General features: G+C 43.6%; 1 protein-coding gene and 1 non-coding gene across 4 annotated transcripts in view; one reads left to right on the forward strand and one right to left on the reverse strand.

Annotated features, from left to right (window-relative positions):
• Nucleotides 1-18,264, forward strand: part of CAMSAP2 (calmodulin regulated spectrin associated protein family member 2) — a 97,960-nt gene that overhangs the window by 49,530 nt on the left and 30,166 nt on the right. For 2 of the 3 annotated variants that reach the window (XM_027095965.1, XM_027095967.1), the window contains exons 3-4: nt 5,909-6,070; nt 14,633-14,716. In XM_027095965.1, the coding sequence (XP_026951766.1) occupies nt 5,909-6,070; nt 14,633-14,716 (246 nt within the window). The remainder of the gene's footprint in view (nt 1-5,908; nt 6,071-14,632; nt 14,717-18,264) is intronic. The other variant, XM_027095966.1, reaches the window with a different exon arrangement.
• On the reverse strand, nt 66-210 carry LOC113614506 (small nucleolar RNA SNORA62/SNORA6 family). The gene has a single exon (XR_003430664.1). It is a non-coding gene; the product is annotated as a small nucleolar RNA SNORA62/SNORA6 family (small nucleolar RNA).

The raw sequence follows: 18,264 nt of genomic DNA on the forward strand, positions 1-18,264 counted from the left end.
GTTTTTAAGGCCAGTGCTTTTTGCTCCTTGGCCCAGTCTACTGTTTTTTTTTCTTTTTTTTTCACATTTGTAGCAAGTATTACTATCAAACTCCACTCATTGGGCCAAAGACCCTTGTGATGTTAGCAGAAAACTTGCCCCTCATGTAGCACACTACCTACACTTGTGAGTCCAGCCTACTTCTGATAGCCTGAATTTTTGATACGCTAAGATTTTCTTATCATATAAGGGGACCAACATTATGATTGGAAATGTTTTTCTGGAAAATTTCTATTCTCATACCAACCATAGAAATCTATCGCTAAGATTCTAGCTACTAAAATAATGAACAGTATCTAAGAAAGATCGTAAATAATAATCTTTTAAAGTAAACTATACCTTTTATCCAGATTAGTTGCAGCCTTAAGAAAGTGAACATAAAAAAAAAAAAGAAAGTGAACATAAATATCTGTGGGAGGAAAATAGAATTCACTCAGCATATTTATTTATTTTTCTTTTTGTCATCAATTCATATATAGATGTTTCCTGCTTAACGTTATGTAGAAGACAAACTTATGGTAGTAAGCAAATGTTAATTTATTTTTTAATAATATCTAAAATACTTCACTGTCCAGAAAAATGTGTCCCTTCACCTTGAAGTCCTTCTGAAGATACTTTGCAAACACATGGATATAGCTAACTGCCTAACTTAGACCTAAACGGTCATTTTTGAGGTGTTTGCACTGGAAAAGGGTCAGCAGAGCATCATAAATCAATCTCATCTTTTGGGGGGGGAACGACTTGAGGTATCATCGGCGCACCATACAGTTCATGCATTCTAAGCGTACAGTGCAATGGTTTTGGTATATTCAGAGTTGTGTAAGCATTGCCACAATCCATTTTAGAAAACAACATTGTTTACCAGGTTCACACATGCTGTGGCCTATGTCAGGCTTTGTTCCGTTTTATTGCCGAATTATATTCCATTCAGAATATCATGGCGATATCGTTTTTGCTTATCCAGTCATCAGTTGATGGACGTTGGCTTGTTTCCACCTTTTTGGCTCTTACAAATAATGCTCCTCTGAATATTTGTGTACAGATTTTGTGTGGACACGTTTTCGTTTCTCTTGGGTATAATGAACCTAAAAGCAGAGCTGCTGGGGCAGACTCTGAGAAACTGCCAGACTCTTGCACGGTGGCTGCACTATTCAACGTTCCCGCCAGCGGGGCACAAGGGCTCCCATTTCTCCACATCCTTGCCAATGGTTGTTATTATCTGACTTTTTTAATTATAGCCTTCCTGCTGGGAAGTGGTATCTCAGTAGGGCTTTAAGTGCTGTTTTCCTTGTATCTCCATGTAAATGAAGGATAAATGAAAATTTTGGTGAACTTGTTTATGTAAATAAATGATGTGTAAAATATTATTTTCTGAATCGGAATTAACTTTGACAAACTATAGCGTGATGTGTATATGCTGTTGTGTGCCATTTTAGCAGAATAATTCCAATTCCTCCTGTTCGTGTCCACCTGTTAAGCCTGTTCCCTCCCGTGTCCCTCTAGGAGGGCTTGGACACGGTTGGTGCACTGGCCACTGCGCCACAGGCCTGAGTTCAGTTTCGGAAATATTTTCTTAGTCCTACGTCTGATAAAAGAATAAAAAAGCCATGAAATAGCAGAACTTGGATGTTATTAATCTGTGAGGCTCATTAACAGCCTTCTTACCTACAACACTTCGATGCTCTTCTTTATTTAATAGCCTTGACCTTCATTTCTGATACCTAAATGTAAATCATTTTTGTCTAGACTCCACTGGTCGGAGATAACAAAAATGTAACCTGTCACCCAGATCTAGAAGCTAGTAGAGGCCTCAGTGAGTTCCCGGGCCTCCTTGTCCTTGCCTTTTTCACTAAAATGCAGGGAACCTTCCTGCTTTCCTTCCTCACTAGCCTTTCTGCTGCTGCTCCTGGGTGGCGGGCTCTGCACTGCCACCGCGGCGCCCAGCCCTGGGGTCTGCAGGCTGCTGCTGGGCCGTGCGAGCTCCGCACCTCCTGGCTCTGTGACCTCGGACAGGTGGCTCCGTTCTCTCATCTGTAAAACAGGTTTAATAAGAGTGCATCTCACAGCGCTGTGTTATCAAGTGAGTTGACACAAATGTGGGAAACATTGCCTGGAGCATAACACTCAGTGCTAGCTGCCGTTATTGTTATTCTGACCTCAGTGCTTTGGGTAAACAATTAAATGCGTGTATTTTATTCAGAGACATAAATCGTTCCAAATGGATTGATTGTAGCCTACAGCTTATCTTTCACTGTCGATCCTTTCTAGATTCATTATGTATATAGTTTCTGTTATATATAATTCCTAAATTTACTTCTACCTCATAAAGTTAAGGGGTAAAAAAAAAAATCATAATAAAATTTGAAGGTTCTTAGTTTAAAAGTGGGTGAACGTCTTATGGAAATATCTGTAAACACTGTAGTGGAATTTTTTTAAGTCTGTTTTTAAATTTAGGAAGTGAAGTAATCAGTGAGATGAGCTTTGTTCTGAAAATGTATTACTAATTATACTTAGTGTTTACTATCCTAAGTTTTGAAGTAAACTATAGATTTTGTATGTATTTTTTGCATATTATAACAAGGTCGTTTCTAAGTAAGTTTTATTTTTATTCATTCCTTTTCCTTCCTGTTTTATATATATATATACTATATGTATATTCAAGGTGTATATGTACATACACTTACGTCTGCCCATTTATGTGTATATATTTATTTTGAGCATTGCTATAGTACGGCATTGTTTCTTCTACTCAACATTGTATTGTGCACATTTTCCCCTATTGTTAAATAGCTTAGGATGGCATAAATCGCTAATTGTGGTTGTAACATTGCTTCCTTTCTTGTTATATACAATTCTGTAACGGTCAGTTTCATTCCTACAGCTCCGTTTTCTCCCTTAAATTGTATCTGTAGAATAAATTGCCAAGAGAAAGAGTCTTAGTGAAGAGGAGGTGAATGGTTTTACAGCTCCTGAGATGTTTTCCCACATTTTTGTTCAGAAGAGTTATGCTTTGTAATGCTGTAAATACTGATGACTCAGACTTTGCCCTCAAAACCTTGTGCTGGGAACAAAGATGAGAAAGGCGGGACCCCGCTCCCTAGGGCTCGAGTGAATAGAGAGAGGACGCAGAAATCACCTGAGTGGAAGGGCGCGCTGCCATTGATCCTGTGTCCACTCTGAGTCTGAAGAAGGAATTGGGGTCTCTCTCAGTAGCCGCCTGAAAAAAAGGGAGAATGTGAAAATATGACTTGAGGTTCAAATAACGATGCTGATTTTTCTTTCTTGCATATGATGTCTGTTTACCATTTCCAGAACATATTTCTTGCCTAACTATTGGTACGTGACTTAGCTTCTGCCAACCGCACGACACAATAGGAGGAGCACGTGGGTTTGGACGAACTATTTAATTTCTGGAGCTTCAGCTTCCTCACATTAAAAACATAAACGATGCTTCCTTCAGAGCTTTAAGGGTTATAACAACTGTATATTATCTCCAGCCTCACTTCCGCAGAGATTGGAACTGGAAGAGCTAGTGTGTTAATAAAGCCCTCAGCACAGCACCTGGAGTCACCGTTGGTTTTCTGATTGCCGTAATCAGGCATTCCGCTTCAGACAGAGCACCTGCCTTCCTGTCAACACCGCTAAGCTTTCAGTACGCTGGCCCACCACCTCCAAGTCAGAACCCACTTCCTCAGCCTCCAGAGTCGAGCTAGCTCTTCGCCCTTTATGAGCAGTAGGCCAGCTCCTTTCCTTCCTTCAGCCCGTGCTCGCTGTCAGTCACCGTGTGAGGTGTAGGAGTGCGAAGATGCTCAGACAGTGCCCTTGCCCTTGGGGTCTCGCTGTCTCACCAGGGAGATGGTGCCTGTCCTGCAGCAAGACAGTCTGTGGTCCTCAGCCACAGCCGGGGAGCTTCTTACAGATACTGTTTTCCGTGCCCTGCTTCAGATAATGAAGTCAGAATTCAGTGAACGTGTCACTAAACCTTTTGTGCTCATCGTTTCACAATATCTGTATGTCCAGTCTTCAACTCACACAGTGTGGCATTTCAGTTACATTGCAGTAAAGCTCAAAGAAGAAAAGAATTTCATGCAAGTATAAATAGTATACTCACTCTGTAGGAAGAATGATCCATCTTGATTGGAAAGGGGGTCGGAAAGAGGGTGACAGTCAGACCAACAACAGGACTTAGTCTGCAGTGTGAGGTGGCGACAGCAGGTGAGGGCATGGGAGCTTGAAGCCTGGCGACAGGTTTGGGGAGCAGCAAACGCTCTTCTGAGGCTGTTCTAAATGGAATGTAGATTGGGGGAAGGAAATGCGGGTTGTAAAACTGGATGGATAGGGAGGGGCCTTAGACTTTATTATATAGAAGATAAGGTAGACTTTAGGGGAGCGTGATATGATGACGTCTCTGATATGATGACGTCTCTGATGTGGAAAAATAACTAGTCCCTAGTTGGTAACATCTTCAAAAATAAATTCCACGTGGATTTAAAGTATCAATAACAGAAAAAGGAGAGGCTACTATTTCTATATTCTTGGGGGTGTGCGGGGGGAGCCTCTTGTAAACTTGGGAGAAATTCCAAAGTCGTGAAGGAGAACGTTAAGCTTGACAGGTTTTACCGAGTAAATACTTAGAACTTCTCTGCAGCATAATACATTCCGAATAAAGTTGAAAGTCCAAAGACAGGCTAGGAAAAAGTATTTGCTACCTGAATGGTCCAGAGCTAATGTACCTAATAAATAATGAGCCCTTACAAATCAAGAAATAAAGAAAGGTGAGTATACCTACGAGAAAAGTAGACATGAGCAAGCAGTTTTCCAAGGAAAAAATACAAATAATTGCCCAACATACAAAAGATGCCCGTCCTCAATCAGAGAAATGCAAAGCCTGAACAAGAGTGGGGTTTTTAACCTTCAGACCGATACAGATGATAAAAAGGGAATGATGTCTAATGTTGGCAAACAGCATGGGGAAACAAGCACCCTCGCTAACGTTCTTGGGGGATGTGAAAGTTGCTGCAGCCTTTCTAGAGAGCAGATAAGTGATTATTCATCAAAACTTAGCATGCGGTTGCTCTCGGGCCCAGTAGCCCCACGGTGGAGAATCGTCCCTGGAGACACACAAGGTTGTAGCGTTGTTTGTGACGCCAAAGAACAGGAAGCAGTGTAAATTCTTACCAAAATTACATTTTTGGTAAGAATACGTACCAAACCGTAGACGCTCTTGGGAAACAGGACGGGGAGAGGGTACTTTCGACTTTAGATACTTTGTAATGTTGGGAAATGTTAAGAAACACCCCCCTCCGCCCGTATAACGTTTCTGTTTGAAACCACCCCTCCCAAAAAGCAGCCACAAAGGAAAGACTAGAAGCCCTGTGCTGGATGCAGAGCGTGAGGAAGAAGTTGGAGCCACAGGAAACTCAGGATTTTTGCCTTGTTCGGGGGAATGGGAGCGGAGCCACCAGACCAGGAGGGTAGCCTTGAGAGACAGCTTACAAGTAGCATGTGTACATTTCTACCACGTGGAGGAGAGGAGTGAGGAGAGCACTTACTCAGAGACTGCTCTGAAGTTTGAAGTTGCATTGCCGAGCCGATGACTGCGACATTTTCGAAGGCAGGACAAGAGCAAAAGGAGCGTGCTCTGAGCAGGAGATAACGAGTGTCTTGAGCATAGATCCTCAGGAAGTATCTGAGTGATAGATGACTTGGGTTCCGTCAGCTCACCTCTGGCCTGGACCATTTGTGCTTTCTCACCAAGGCTCGTCTTCCATAGCCTTGAGTTCTGCTCCTGTTCGTAAGGAAATATTATTAATGTGTAAACATATAGAAGCAGCAGTTTCTGACGGTTGTTCTCGGTTTCTGTTTCCAGAGCGCTCACCTGGCCATGATGGACACCCTCATGATGGCTTACACCGTGGAGATGGTCAGTGTGGAGAAGGTGGCCGCGTGTGCTCAGCAGTACTCGGCCTTCTTCCAAGCCACAGATCTGCCCTATGACATTGAGGATGCCGTCATGTACTGGATCAATAAGGTAGGGATATGCTCCCTCGGGTAAAAAAAAAGTCTCAGAACCAGAAAACATCACACATCCCCACTCTGCTGCACACTGAATGTTTGTGTCCCCCTGCCCCCCAGTTCATATGCTGAAGTCATAAGCCCCAATGTGGTGGTGTCAGGAGGTGGCTAGGTCGTGAGGGCCTGGCCCTCATGCGTGGGACCTGTGCCACTGTCTTTATCAAGAGACCCCAGAGAGCTCCCTCGCCGCTTCTGCCGTGTGACAAAGCGGGCTCACCAGACACAGTCTGCTGGCGCCTTGATCTCGGACTTCCCAGCCTCCAGAACTCTGAGAAATACATTTCTGTTGCTTACAGACCACCCAGTCTGTGGTATTTTTGTTGTAGCAGCCTGAACGGACTAAGACAGGTTCCATTACTCTTTTTGTTTGAAATCAAAGTGAAAACGAAAGTTGTGTGATCTTACTTGAAATTTCCCATTCCCTTTAGACTTAAAAATATATATATACTGTTAAAATGATGGAAATAGATTTTATGTATTCCATAATATCTGTAGTTACATTTAATGATTAATCTAGTTCATATTAGATTATTAGAAAATTCAGAGCCCTCCAAATAGGGAACTAACTATACGCTGCAAGCGCTCAGTAAGTATTTTTTACATCCAGGAATGAAATAAGTTTCTCATTTCCAACTAGATGCTTTTGAGGTTTGCTTGGCTGACTTGCATAAGACTACATAGGTTGTAGATTCCTCCTCTTGGAAATTTTTATAGAGCTGTGATTACTTATTTGTGCTCTGAAGATGCTTCGATTGTCGATTTGTCGCTCCCTTTACCAATTTGAATAGTTAATTCCTCTTGATTCTCTTTCGTTTACAACTGTAACCCCAGAGAAATCAGACCTTATCTGTGAGCAAGACAGACCCGAACGGATTGAAAAGCAGTTGCATCTTCAGGTGTCCTCCGCTGAGTGCTTGCGTGGAGCTTGTAACAAGAAGCTAAGTGTGAAGACTCCTGCACCTGCCATCGTGGTCTGTAGTATCGGCATCAGTGCCAAAGGCCCGTGTGGCACTCTGCCCTCCACTCGTTAGCTGTAGGGATCACGGTCCTATCCTGGACCCACTCATCGTCAGAAACCACGTGGCCTTCACGACCCACCACAGACCTTCCGTTCTTGATTAACTCTTTTCCCTCACTCTCACACCCCCACTATTAAAAACGTTCACCTTTGGCTTCCCTGGTGGCGCAGTGGTTGAGAGTCCACACGGGTTTGTGCCCTGGTCCGGGAGGATCCCACATGCCGCGGAGCGGCTGGGCCCGTGAGCCACGGCCGCTGAGCCTGCGCGTCCGGAGCCTGTGCTCCGCAACGGAAGAGGCCACGACAGTGAGAAGCCCACGTACCGCAAAAAAAAAAAAAAAAAAAAAAAGAAGAATCTCCTGGGAGCTTGTAGGTCTGGGCTGGGGTGGAGAGTCTGCGCTTCTGAGAAGCTCCTGGTAATGTCCCAGCGCTGGTCTGTGGGCCACACTCACGCTCCTCCGCCACCCGACTCCCTCCCTGTCAGGTCGTCCTCTAAGAATAAGGCTGGTCTGCTGTCTCCCATCTTGGTAAACAAAGCTTCCCCATCCACCTCAGACCCTGTTTCTCTGTACATGGAACCTCTCCGTCCCCTCCCCCACTCCCACCCTGAAGTCGCTGCTGAGGCCACTGTAGCCTCCCATTTGGACAAATCCAGTGGCTGCTTTTCTGTCCGCGTCTCGAATTCACACGTGAGCCTTGTGAAGCCTCGGGACCGCCGGGCGTTCCCCAAGCCCGCGCGCCACGCCACCGCCCTGCTGGGGTCCCAGCAGTTGTCCCCTCCCCGGGCTCCGGGGCCCCTTCCTGCTAGCACAGTGCAGGCCAGCCAAGGATCTGTGGCAGTTTCCGTGTGGGTTGGGGTCCCCTCCATGAGCGAGTCCTTCCGGCCAGGCTGCTCCTCCTTGGTACCCAGCCACGCCGGTGACTGACCCCTTTGCTCCTCCAGCCACCGAGGCTGCAGCTCCCTGCTTGAGCCCAGCCACTCAGCCTCGCGTGGGTTGAGGGCAGAGCCACGCAGGCCGACCGCACTCGGCGTGCTCCTCCTCCAGCGGCTCCCCATCCCGGTCCTGCCGTCGTGTCCAGAGCTCTCCTCGGTGTCCCTGGGAAGCTCCGGGTGACACCTGCTGCCTCAGCAGGACCAGAGCCAGGACCCCCAGTGTTGCTTTCAGGCCACTCGGATCATGCTGAGTTCACATCTTACACTGAAAATGTCAAGTGGACCAGTGCCGACAAAGTACCCCCCCAGCCCGACCCAGGTCAGGACCTTCATCCCAGCTGCGGGGCTCACCTCTGGCCCTTTGGACGCGATGCTTCCCGTTCCTGGTGGCCCATCGCCCAGCCTTTTGTGCGGCTCGGTGCCTCTGCGCTATCATTTCTCAGCTTGGATGGCGCTCTCCTTCGCAGCCTGTCCAAAGTAGGCACCTGGCAAGTCTTATTTTCTACTGTGATGCTCTGTTTCCTTTATAGCACTTTTCCGAGTTTAATCCTTTGAACAAACTAGAATAATCGATGTGAGGACAGGCACTGTGCCCATCTTTCTTTTTTTAGTGGTAAGTGCCTGGACTAGTGCCGTGTTTGGCAAAGCGGTGGTGTTTAATACATCGAAGAGGGAGTTTAAGCCACAGAATCAGGCTCGGCACTGTAGAACTTCCGGAGGGAGTCTACGGAAGATAAGGAGATCACCTGATTCGGAACGTCCAACACCTGTAGGCAGCCGTGTCCTCTTCAGTTTTCAGGTCATGATTGGAACCAGCTGATTGAACCTGCACCTCAGAGTAGCTCAGAGTAGCTTTTTCTCGCCGGTTCCACCAGCCCCGGCGTCGGCGTCTGTTCTCTGGGTGTGACGTCACCTTCCGCTCTCCTTCTGGCTCCTATTTTGCCTCATCCTGACCTAGTTGCCTTTTCTTCTGGATAATACAAGTATAAAAAAAAAAAAAAGCTACCATAGAAAAATGGGAATTACATGGCTAGAATAGTTATCAGCATTGTTGACTGTAAATGAGCTTAAACTTAAAAAAAGCAAGATCACAGAGGACAAGATTGCAATGGCTAAGTCAGGCAGGGTACACGAGAGCTGTGAATACAGGCGCCTTCTGTTACTCGGCCCTACCTCTCTCTAGTTCCATCTGTAGCCCCCCTTGGGTTCCAGCCTTCCTGTTCTCTTTCGCTCCCTCGAACACACCAGGCCTTCCCACCACAGGGCCTTTGCTTGTCTCTCATCCTCCTCTGTGTCGTGGCTGCCGCTTCAGAGCCCGCCTCTGGGACAGTGTTCCTGCCAAGATAGGTCTCCCCACTCCTGTGATTTTCTACTCACCTCTTCATTGATTTGTACCACTCCTTACAGATTGCTTTTGTGGGGGGGAGTTTTTCACCCTCTTTTTTTGTTCCGTCTCCCTTGTTCCGTGAGGACGGGGACTAGACTGTATTTATGCACCATTGTGTCCCTCTAGCCTCTTAATATAACGTCCGGAGTTCAGTAAGTCGCTGTTGACTGTGTGGATGAGTAAGTGAAGGAATAGTGGTTCAGAACGTTCACGTGTGACCAATTTGCTTTGTGGAGAGAATCAGATAAGGACTATTTAAAAAATCATGAAGATATTTCCAAACTGACAGATCAGTCACAACTACCTGATATTGAATTTGAAAGTGTTTCTTTTTTAACTTAAAAAAAAAAGAAAAGAAAAGAAAAGAAAATGCTAAGAAAAAGGACCAAACCAAAAACCCAGAAAAAGTTATAAACTTTCCCAGGTTTGGGCCCTATCAACCCCTCCCCCCCCATAATTGGTAAATCCATCAAAATGCTTCAAGATGCATGGACGTTATGACGCCTTGTAACACATGTTGCCGGGACAGAACATTTTAGTTATTTTGGCAGCGTGTCACATTCAGCGGTAGCCCTTCCTGTTACAGACTCCTGGACGTGTTTGATAAAATGCAGTTGGAAAGGTTTATGCTACAGAGCTGAGCATCAGAGACAGAAAAGGAAACTGTCGGGTGCCAGAAACAAAGTGGGGCTGCAGGCGTTGGTGGCCTCTCAGGGGCCGTGGAGCCTCTGCCGGGGCTCGAGAGTCGCTGGGTGCCAGAGGAGGCCGTGGGTTTTGCCGGTTACGGGAAGTTGGAACCGTGACCTCTGTGGAGACCCACCAAGAGCTCGCGCCCTCAGTGGAAACGAGCACACCAGCCGCGATGTCTTTGCTCTTAAGTGCCACCTGGAGGTGGGCCTTGTCGGTGTTAGTGTCATCAGGAATGCAGGGGTTCCAGCTTTGCCACGGGGCTACTTCCACGCATGGTTTTACGATGGCTGTGGTGATTCCAGAGGTCGTACACGTGCAGTCATAACGGTGTCCGGCAAAGATGAGAGTAGGGTCTTCTGGGCGCTGCTATCAGCAAAGGAACCTTCCCCCAGAAGGTCTCCCCCAGGAGGGTGGTTCTCAGGCCCACACCTAAACCACCCCCTGGCGAGAAGATGCGGCCTGTCGGGTCGTCTTGGGCTGACTTTGCATCTCCCTCCAGGTCTGGGGAGGAGGCCTCCTGGACTGAGCGTGGGGTGGGGCGCGACAGATGACCAGAAAGCCCAGTGCCAGGCCAGTGGTATCTTCCTGGCACCTGGCAGACCAGCAGAGGTAAAGTTGCTCTGAAGGTCACTTCTACACTCAAACCGTGGGAGTCCCCAGCAGTGGGGGAGGGACACTCTTCTCGCAGATGCAAAAGTACCAACAACAAGCGTTTAGGAAATGATGAAGATGCCGTCACGTACGCGGGAGAGTCAGCAAACCTGACAAACAAGGCCCACACGCCAGAGCTGCAGAGAGCAGAGCAGTCTGAAAAGACAAAAATAAATGCTTGAGTGGCTGAAAATAAAACACGGAATAAAGGCCATAGGAAAGAATAAGGCAGCGTGGAGGGTATATTGGAAAAAGAATAAAATATAACTTTAGAAATTGAAAATTTTAGTCGTTGAAATAAAAAGATTAAACAGAAGATTAGACATAGTTGAAGAGGGGAGTTAATTAACGAGAAGAGATTACCCAGAATCAGCCCAGAGAGATGAGATGGGATAGATGACATTGAGGTTAACAGACTTGCCTAGAGGCCTGATTGGAATTCCAAAAGGAGTTAACAGGGAGTGGGTAGGCTGGGGAGAGAATAATTGAAGAGACAATGGATGAAAATGTTTTACAATAGATGAAAGGCATAGACGTTCAAATTCAGGAACCATCGTGAGTTTGAAGCAGGAGAAATTAAAATAAATCCACGCCTACATATATAGCAATGAAACTGCAGAATCCACAGATAAAAGACAGTCTCTCTCAAAGGAACGCGATAGTAGACATCTCAGCAGTAATAGTTGAGCCAGAAGACAGTGCAGCAAGATCATCAAAGTGCCGAAGAAAAATAACGATGAACCTAGAGTTCTGTACTTTGGCCCAGGACTAAAGTTGTGATCGAGATTTGTTCAGACAGAGGTGGTCTATCATTCAGACCTTTGCAGAAAGAAGTGCTGAAAGGTTGTACTTCAGGAAGAAAGAAGGGGAACCTAGAGGAAGAGGTGGGGTGTAGGAAGCAATGATAAAAAGGGGGGTTGGTGTGCACATGGGTAAATCTAAGCAAGTGTTATTAAAAAATCATCATCGTGCCTAATTCTGAGGCCCTTAAAAAGGAAGAACTATGTTGCTAGGTTAAAGTAACATGAGGGGTGAGAGGAGGTGATTTGAATTAAAGCCTTTCTAAGGTTTTTGTATTATTCAGGAGGAAGGAAGAAGTATTGACTGACTTTAGACTTACATCAAGGCAAGGATACACAGGACTATTTTGTATTTTTAAATGAAAAAAATTAAATAAAAGCTAGTGTCCATTTTTAAATTAATGGATATTTAAAAATGCATGTGACGTTTTAGCACATTTATTTTTAATTCATATGCCAGCGCCGGCTGTTCGTTGTATGTTCTCTAGTTCACTGGTCCTCAGCGCTCGTTCCAGCGGTGAACCGCCTCCAAGTTGCGATGGGCTCTCTGATACACACACATCTTTAACTTTTATCCGTGAGTTGCGCAAAGAATGTCACGACTCAACTTTAGTGCTAGAACTTTCTAACCAGCATCTGGGAACTGGCTTAAGAATTACTAAGCTAATTATCTCATTTATCTGTCTTGTGTACCCAGATAGGTTAAATGACTTGAAGTGACCAGGTCTTGTACTTTCCGTGTAGTTTCCTTATTAGAAAGTTAATGACTTATCAACATGTAAAATCTTCTTATAATCATGAGTTTGGTATTTTGGATGATTTATGCCATTACATCAACTTGAAGTATTTTGAGTAGGATTTGTTAAAGCCCTTACAGACATGTAATATCTGGAATTACATTGGGGGTGTATTGTTTCTAAGTAAGGGCAGTAGTTTCTATTTATGGGGTCTGTGCTCTGTATTATGCACTTTACTTGGGACATTTTATACATTATCTCTTTTATTCTCTGTATTAGTTGTTTTGCTGTAATAATTACCACAAACTTAACTGCTTAAAACTTCTGGTAGCTCAGTTATTTGCTCACTTATTATAATCATCTCAGGATTACCAGTTTCTGTGGGTCGGGGATCCAGACCTTGCTTACCTGCACGCTCCATCTTCAGGGTCTGTCACAAGGTTGGGTCAAGGTGTTGCCCAGGCCTGGGGTCTTATTGGAAAGTTTGGGTGTGGAGGGTCCACTCCAAGCCCACATGGTTGTTGGCAGGGCTTAGGTCCAGCAGTTGGACGGAGAGCCTCGGTTCCTCACTGGCTGCTGGCTGGAGGCTGCCCCCAGCTCCTTACCATGCAGGTCTCTCTGTAGGGCAGCTCGAGGGATGGCTGCGTGCTTCCTCAAAGCCAGCAGGAGAGAGTGGGGCTTAGTGTGCGAGACGTAAGCGCCAAAGTGGTATCCCATCCCCTTAGCTGTATTCTGTTGGGTAGGAGCAAATTATAGGCCCTGCCCACACTCAGGGGGATCATTGGGGACCGTCTTAGAGCCATCGTCTCCAAACCTCTTGTGAAGTAGGTTTTATTCCAGCTGGCAACGAAGGCTCAGGTATCAGGAAATTATTAAGGTCGTGGCTTGTGAGTGGGGGTCTTGAGTCAGAACCGGGTCACTTCTGCTTCTGCTGTCTCTTCGGAAGAGTGTTCTACACTGCCAGGTCGGCGCCCTAAGATCTTAGAGCACAGCAGCCTACTTGGCAGTACAGCCCAAGATGAATCTGTGTGTTGGTTAAATTCCTTCTGACGCCTCGGAGTGTATCGTAACTGTTAGTTAAATTTATCATAAATTCAAATTCTTCAGTCTTTTTTTCTTAGGCACTGAACTGAATTTTAAGCAGCAGAAGAGGTTAGAAAATTATTGATTTAGTTTAGAGTTACAGTGGTTGATGGTACCATTCAGAGTTTCCAGAAGGCCATTATTAATTAACTGGCACATTTGCTTATTATTACTGGACTGACCTTAAAATCAGCGATTCAGAATCCAAACTTGTCTAAACTATTCTGAAGAAATACTTTTGCACTAGACAGAGTGTCTCTTAATCATCTTGAATTATGGGCTGTTTGAACAATCTGATAGATAAGTCAGACCTTCTCCCTAAGAAGTTCCCATATGCAAAATTTTTTCATGTATTTTAACTGTGGCCTTATGACCACACTAAAACCTACTCATGATCCAGGGACATGCCTATGAGATCACAGCCTAAGAATTTGATTCAGGGCTTCCCTGGTGGCGCAGTGGTTAAGAATCCGCCTGCCAATGCAGGGGACACGGGTTCGAGCCCTGGTCCGGCTCAGAGATCCCACATGCCGCGGAGCCACTGAGACTACGCGCCACAGCTACTGAGCCAGCGCTCTAGAGCCCCCAAGCCACAACTACTGAGCCCACGTGCCACAACTCCCGAAGGCTGGGCGCTTAGAGCCCGTGCTCTGCAACAAGAGAAGCCATTGCAATGAGAAGCCTGCTCACCGCAATGAAGAGTAGCCCCTGCTCGCCACAACTAGAGAAAGCCCACGTGCAGCAACGAAGACCCAACGCAGCCAAAAATAAATAAATAAATAAATTTATTTTAAAGAAAAGAATAAAAGACAAGGAAGACATTTAAAAAAAAAAAAGAGTTTGATTCCGAGTGTTTTTGAGGAAAATAATTTTCACTTAGCAGTCCTAAAAGAGATTGTAAACTTTTTACTGAAAAAAGTTTTATTGTTTCCCAAGCATTAAAACAGAAGTTATCAAGTACCTTTTTTTCCCCCTAGCACTCCAGCTAGTACCTGACGTGTACTAGGTACTCAACAAATATTTGGTAAAGTCATGAATTTTAGAATTTCAAACAGAACACCTGTAAAATACTTTTTTCTGGTTGGGAAAATGGAATTCTGTTCATTTGCGTGGTCCTGGTATTTGACATCAGAGATGCGAACACAGGCATTTTAAGGTACATGTTATTTTACTGTTATATTTGACTGTAAATTCAAATTAATGTTTTTATATTTTAAGGTAAATGAACATTTGAAAGACATAATGGAACAAACACAGAAATTGAAAGACCACCACACAGTGGAAGCTTCAGGAGGCCAAAAGGTACATGTTCTTAAGAAAAAAAGGCGCCTTTGTGAGACCCTGTGTTCATATGTGTGTGCTGTTTGGGGAAGCGTTAAGAGTGTGTTCATCAAATTAGTTTTTGGTGATCTTAACTGTACCGTAGAAAGCCTTTCCATAAATACCAAGTAAGTAGCAGTGCAAAATGAAGGTTAATTGGATGACGGTGTTTAGGAAAATTTGTTAATGACTAGAGCTCAGCTTCTGACATTCTTTTGGCAAAAAATAATGGGTTTGTCTTTGTTTGATAAAATATATGAAACAGGAAAACATTTTTCAATATATCAGCCTTATAATGACTTGTAGTAAGACCAGCCTCTAAAATTACATTCCAGGAATTATAAGTTGTACATATGGTTATTTTGTGAAGGAAGAAGAAACATTAACACGGATTAATTCTTTAAACTTCTTGAACAGGCTTTTAGAGTTTTTTTTCTCCAAACACTTGTGTGTTTGTGTTTGTTATATACTAAGACCTAAAGTATATTTCCTACATCTTTTAAAATATATTATAATGAGAGCCCTTTAAACATGTTGTCTAGCATTTGAATTGAGGTATAAGAAATCATCTTATGCAGAGACTTTATTTTCCATCTGGGTTATTTTAAGTCTCTTCATTATTATACAGCACTTCTGTTCATTTTGGGCGAATGCTGCTAGTTACTGATACTCTGTAAGAGAGGAGACCGGAGGAGGGAAAGGGAAAAAGCTGGTTTGTGCATCACCAGCTGCGCCAGGCAAGTTGTGCGGAGACCACCTACACTTCTGTCTCAGTCTGGCGCTTGGGGTCACAGTGGTTTCCCTGGGCTTGATTCTTGTCTTTGTTGACCACCTTCCCCAGTGGAGATCTGCACCCGCTTCCCTGCTTCCCCCAGCTCTGCCCCCGCCTTGTCCCTTGAGTCCCCCAGCCCTTTCCAGTTTCCCCCCTTGCTCTTTCCCTCCCTTTAGTAGTAGAAATCCTTGCCCTAGAGATGGATTTAATCCTGCCCCCCCCCACCCCCCATTTTGCTCCTGGCTCTAATCAGGAATAAGGTTCAGCATCATCCTGCGTTACAGGATTTCCATGGAAACCTCGTTTATTATATATATGATTTAATTCTGTAGTTTTGCATACACATTATGAACTAAATGGGGATTTTATGTGCTGACATAGGATCCAGTAAACCTTGTTTCTATGGAAAAAAATGCTATTTGTGTTCCAAACAACTTCAGATTAAGTGACCTTTTAGAAAAGCAAACTATGGCATCCAGACACTACTGGATCACATCACTCCGACTTTTTCACAGCACTTGGCCCATGGAATTGTACATACTGACCTCACAGCCAGTATTTGCTGAGTGAGTGATTGAGTAAATGAATGAATGAGTGTGCTTCACTTAAATATTTGGGTCAGTACACATTTTTACTTGAGCACAAGCATAGCATTTATACCTTCATTTTCATTTTTTTCCTCTTTTATTATTTGTTTTCATTTACTTTTTTATTGAAGTCTAGTTGATTTACAAAATGTTGTGTTAATTTCTGCTGTCCAGCAGAGTGACTCAGTTATACACATATATACATTCTTATTCATACTCTTTTCCATACGGTTTATCCCAGGATATTGAATATAGTTCCCTGTGCTGTACAGTATGACCTTGTTGTTCACCCGTCCTATATGCAATAGTTTGCATCTGCTAATCACAAACTCCCACTCCATCCCTCCCCCATCTCCCCTCCCCCTTGGCAACCACGAGTCTGTTCTCTATGTCTGTGAGTCTCTTTCTGTTTCGTAGATAAGTTCATCTGTGCCATGTTTTAGATTCAATACCTTCATTTTCAAATGAATTTTATCCTTTTTCTCATTGTGAAAATCTTTGTGAAGGTAAGTGTTCATTTCACATAGTCTGTGAAGTACAGGGGTCCTCATGAAGAGCACACTGCCAAGCACAGAGTAGGTGATGAAGCCTTGCTCTGTTACCCAACAGTGGGATTTTGGGCATTTGAACTATTTGGTTTGGCTAGAAATATAATCATTTTATTCTTGATTTACATTCTTGTAAAAACAAAATTCTTCCTTATAAGCTTTCACATTTATGTATATATTTAAACATTTTTAAAATTCAGAGATGGTACCGTAACTTTTTTTTCTCCAAGCAATATTTTATAAAGATGATTTGGTCTGAAGAAACTTATACATTAGTTAGATATCCTAGTACCGTGATTTTAATCTTTGCCTAAGAGTACTATAAAAATGAGGTTTCTTCAGCAGCTTTATAGATCAGTAGTCTTGTGCATTTGGATGCAAGACCCTACAAAGATTTGGATTGGTATGGATTTAATATAACTTGTTAAGAACATTTATTTTGAAATATTTCTGATTTAACAAAAAGTTGCAAGAATAGTTCAAAGAACCCTTACATGTCCTTTACCCAGATTCATCAGTGTAACATTTTGTGTGCTCTGTGCATTACATGTTGCACACACAGACGTATATATGTGTACATTTTTCTGAAACATTTGAAAGAAGGTTGCATGTATCATACCCCTTCACCCCTAAATATTTCAATGTATATTTCCTAGGAAGAAAGCTATTCATTTACACGACCACAGGATAGGTAACAATGTCAATAAAGTGCTTTGATCAGACTTACGGCCTATGTTCTAGTTTTGTCAGTCATCCCAATTGAACTTTATATATTTTTCTAGTCCAGGATCTAGTCCAGGGTCAGGTAAGGTATTTAGCTGTTGTTATCTCTCATCTTCTTTAAACTGGAACAGTCCTCAGCTTTTCTTTTTCATTCGTGACCTTGACATTTTTTAAGAATACAGGTCATTTTCATAGAATATCCCTCAATTTCGGTTCTTCTGATGTTTCCTCATCGTTAGATTAAGTTGTGCTTTCTTTAGCCTAGAATACTATGTAAAGTGTGTCCTTTTCCCAGTGTTGTATCCAGAGGCGTGTGATATCCATTTGCCCCTACTAGGTGATACTAATTTTGATCGGTTGGTTCAGATGTTGTTTGGGTTTTTTGACTGCATGATGATTATTTTTCCTTTCGTAATAAGTAATTGGAGAGGAGGGTACTTTGAGACTGTAAATATTCTGTTCCTCTTCAGTGTTGCCCCACCTCCTAGACTTAGCATTTATTGACGATCCCTACTTCAGTTACTTTTTACTGTGGTGGTTACAAAATGGCAATTCTCTAACTATCATTTCTTCTACGTTTATTAGTTAGGATTCTGTTATAAGCAAATGTGACCTCATCTATTTATCAATCTACCTATCCTCTCTTTATTATCTGTATGAACTGATGGATTCTTATTTTATTTAATGGGTTATAATCTGTTTCTGTCCATCATTATTCATTTGTTCATTGATTCGTTCATTCCCAGTTTTATTGAGATCTAATTGACACACAGCCCTGTGTAACTGTAGGGTGTGCGCCATAGTGATTTGACTTACATGCATGGTGACCGCAATAGATTTAGTGAACATTCATCCTCTCGTATAGATACGGCATAAAGGAATAGAAAAACCTATCTGTTC

This window comes from Aethalodelphis obliquidens, unplaced genomic scaffold (genome assembly GCF_003676395.1).
Source record: "Aethalodelphis obliquidens isolate GAN/ISIS:26980383/991018 unplaced genomic scaffold, ASM367639v1 scaffold97, whole genome shotgun sequence".
Classification (NCBI taxonomy): Eukaryota; Metazoa; Chordata; class Mammalia; order Artiodactyla; family Delphinidae; genus Aethalodelphis; species Aethalodelphis obliquidens.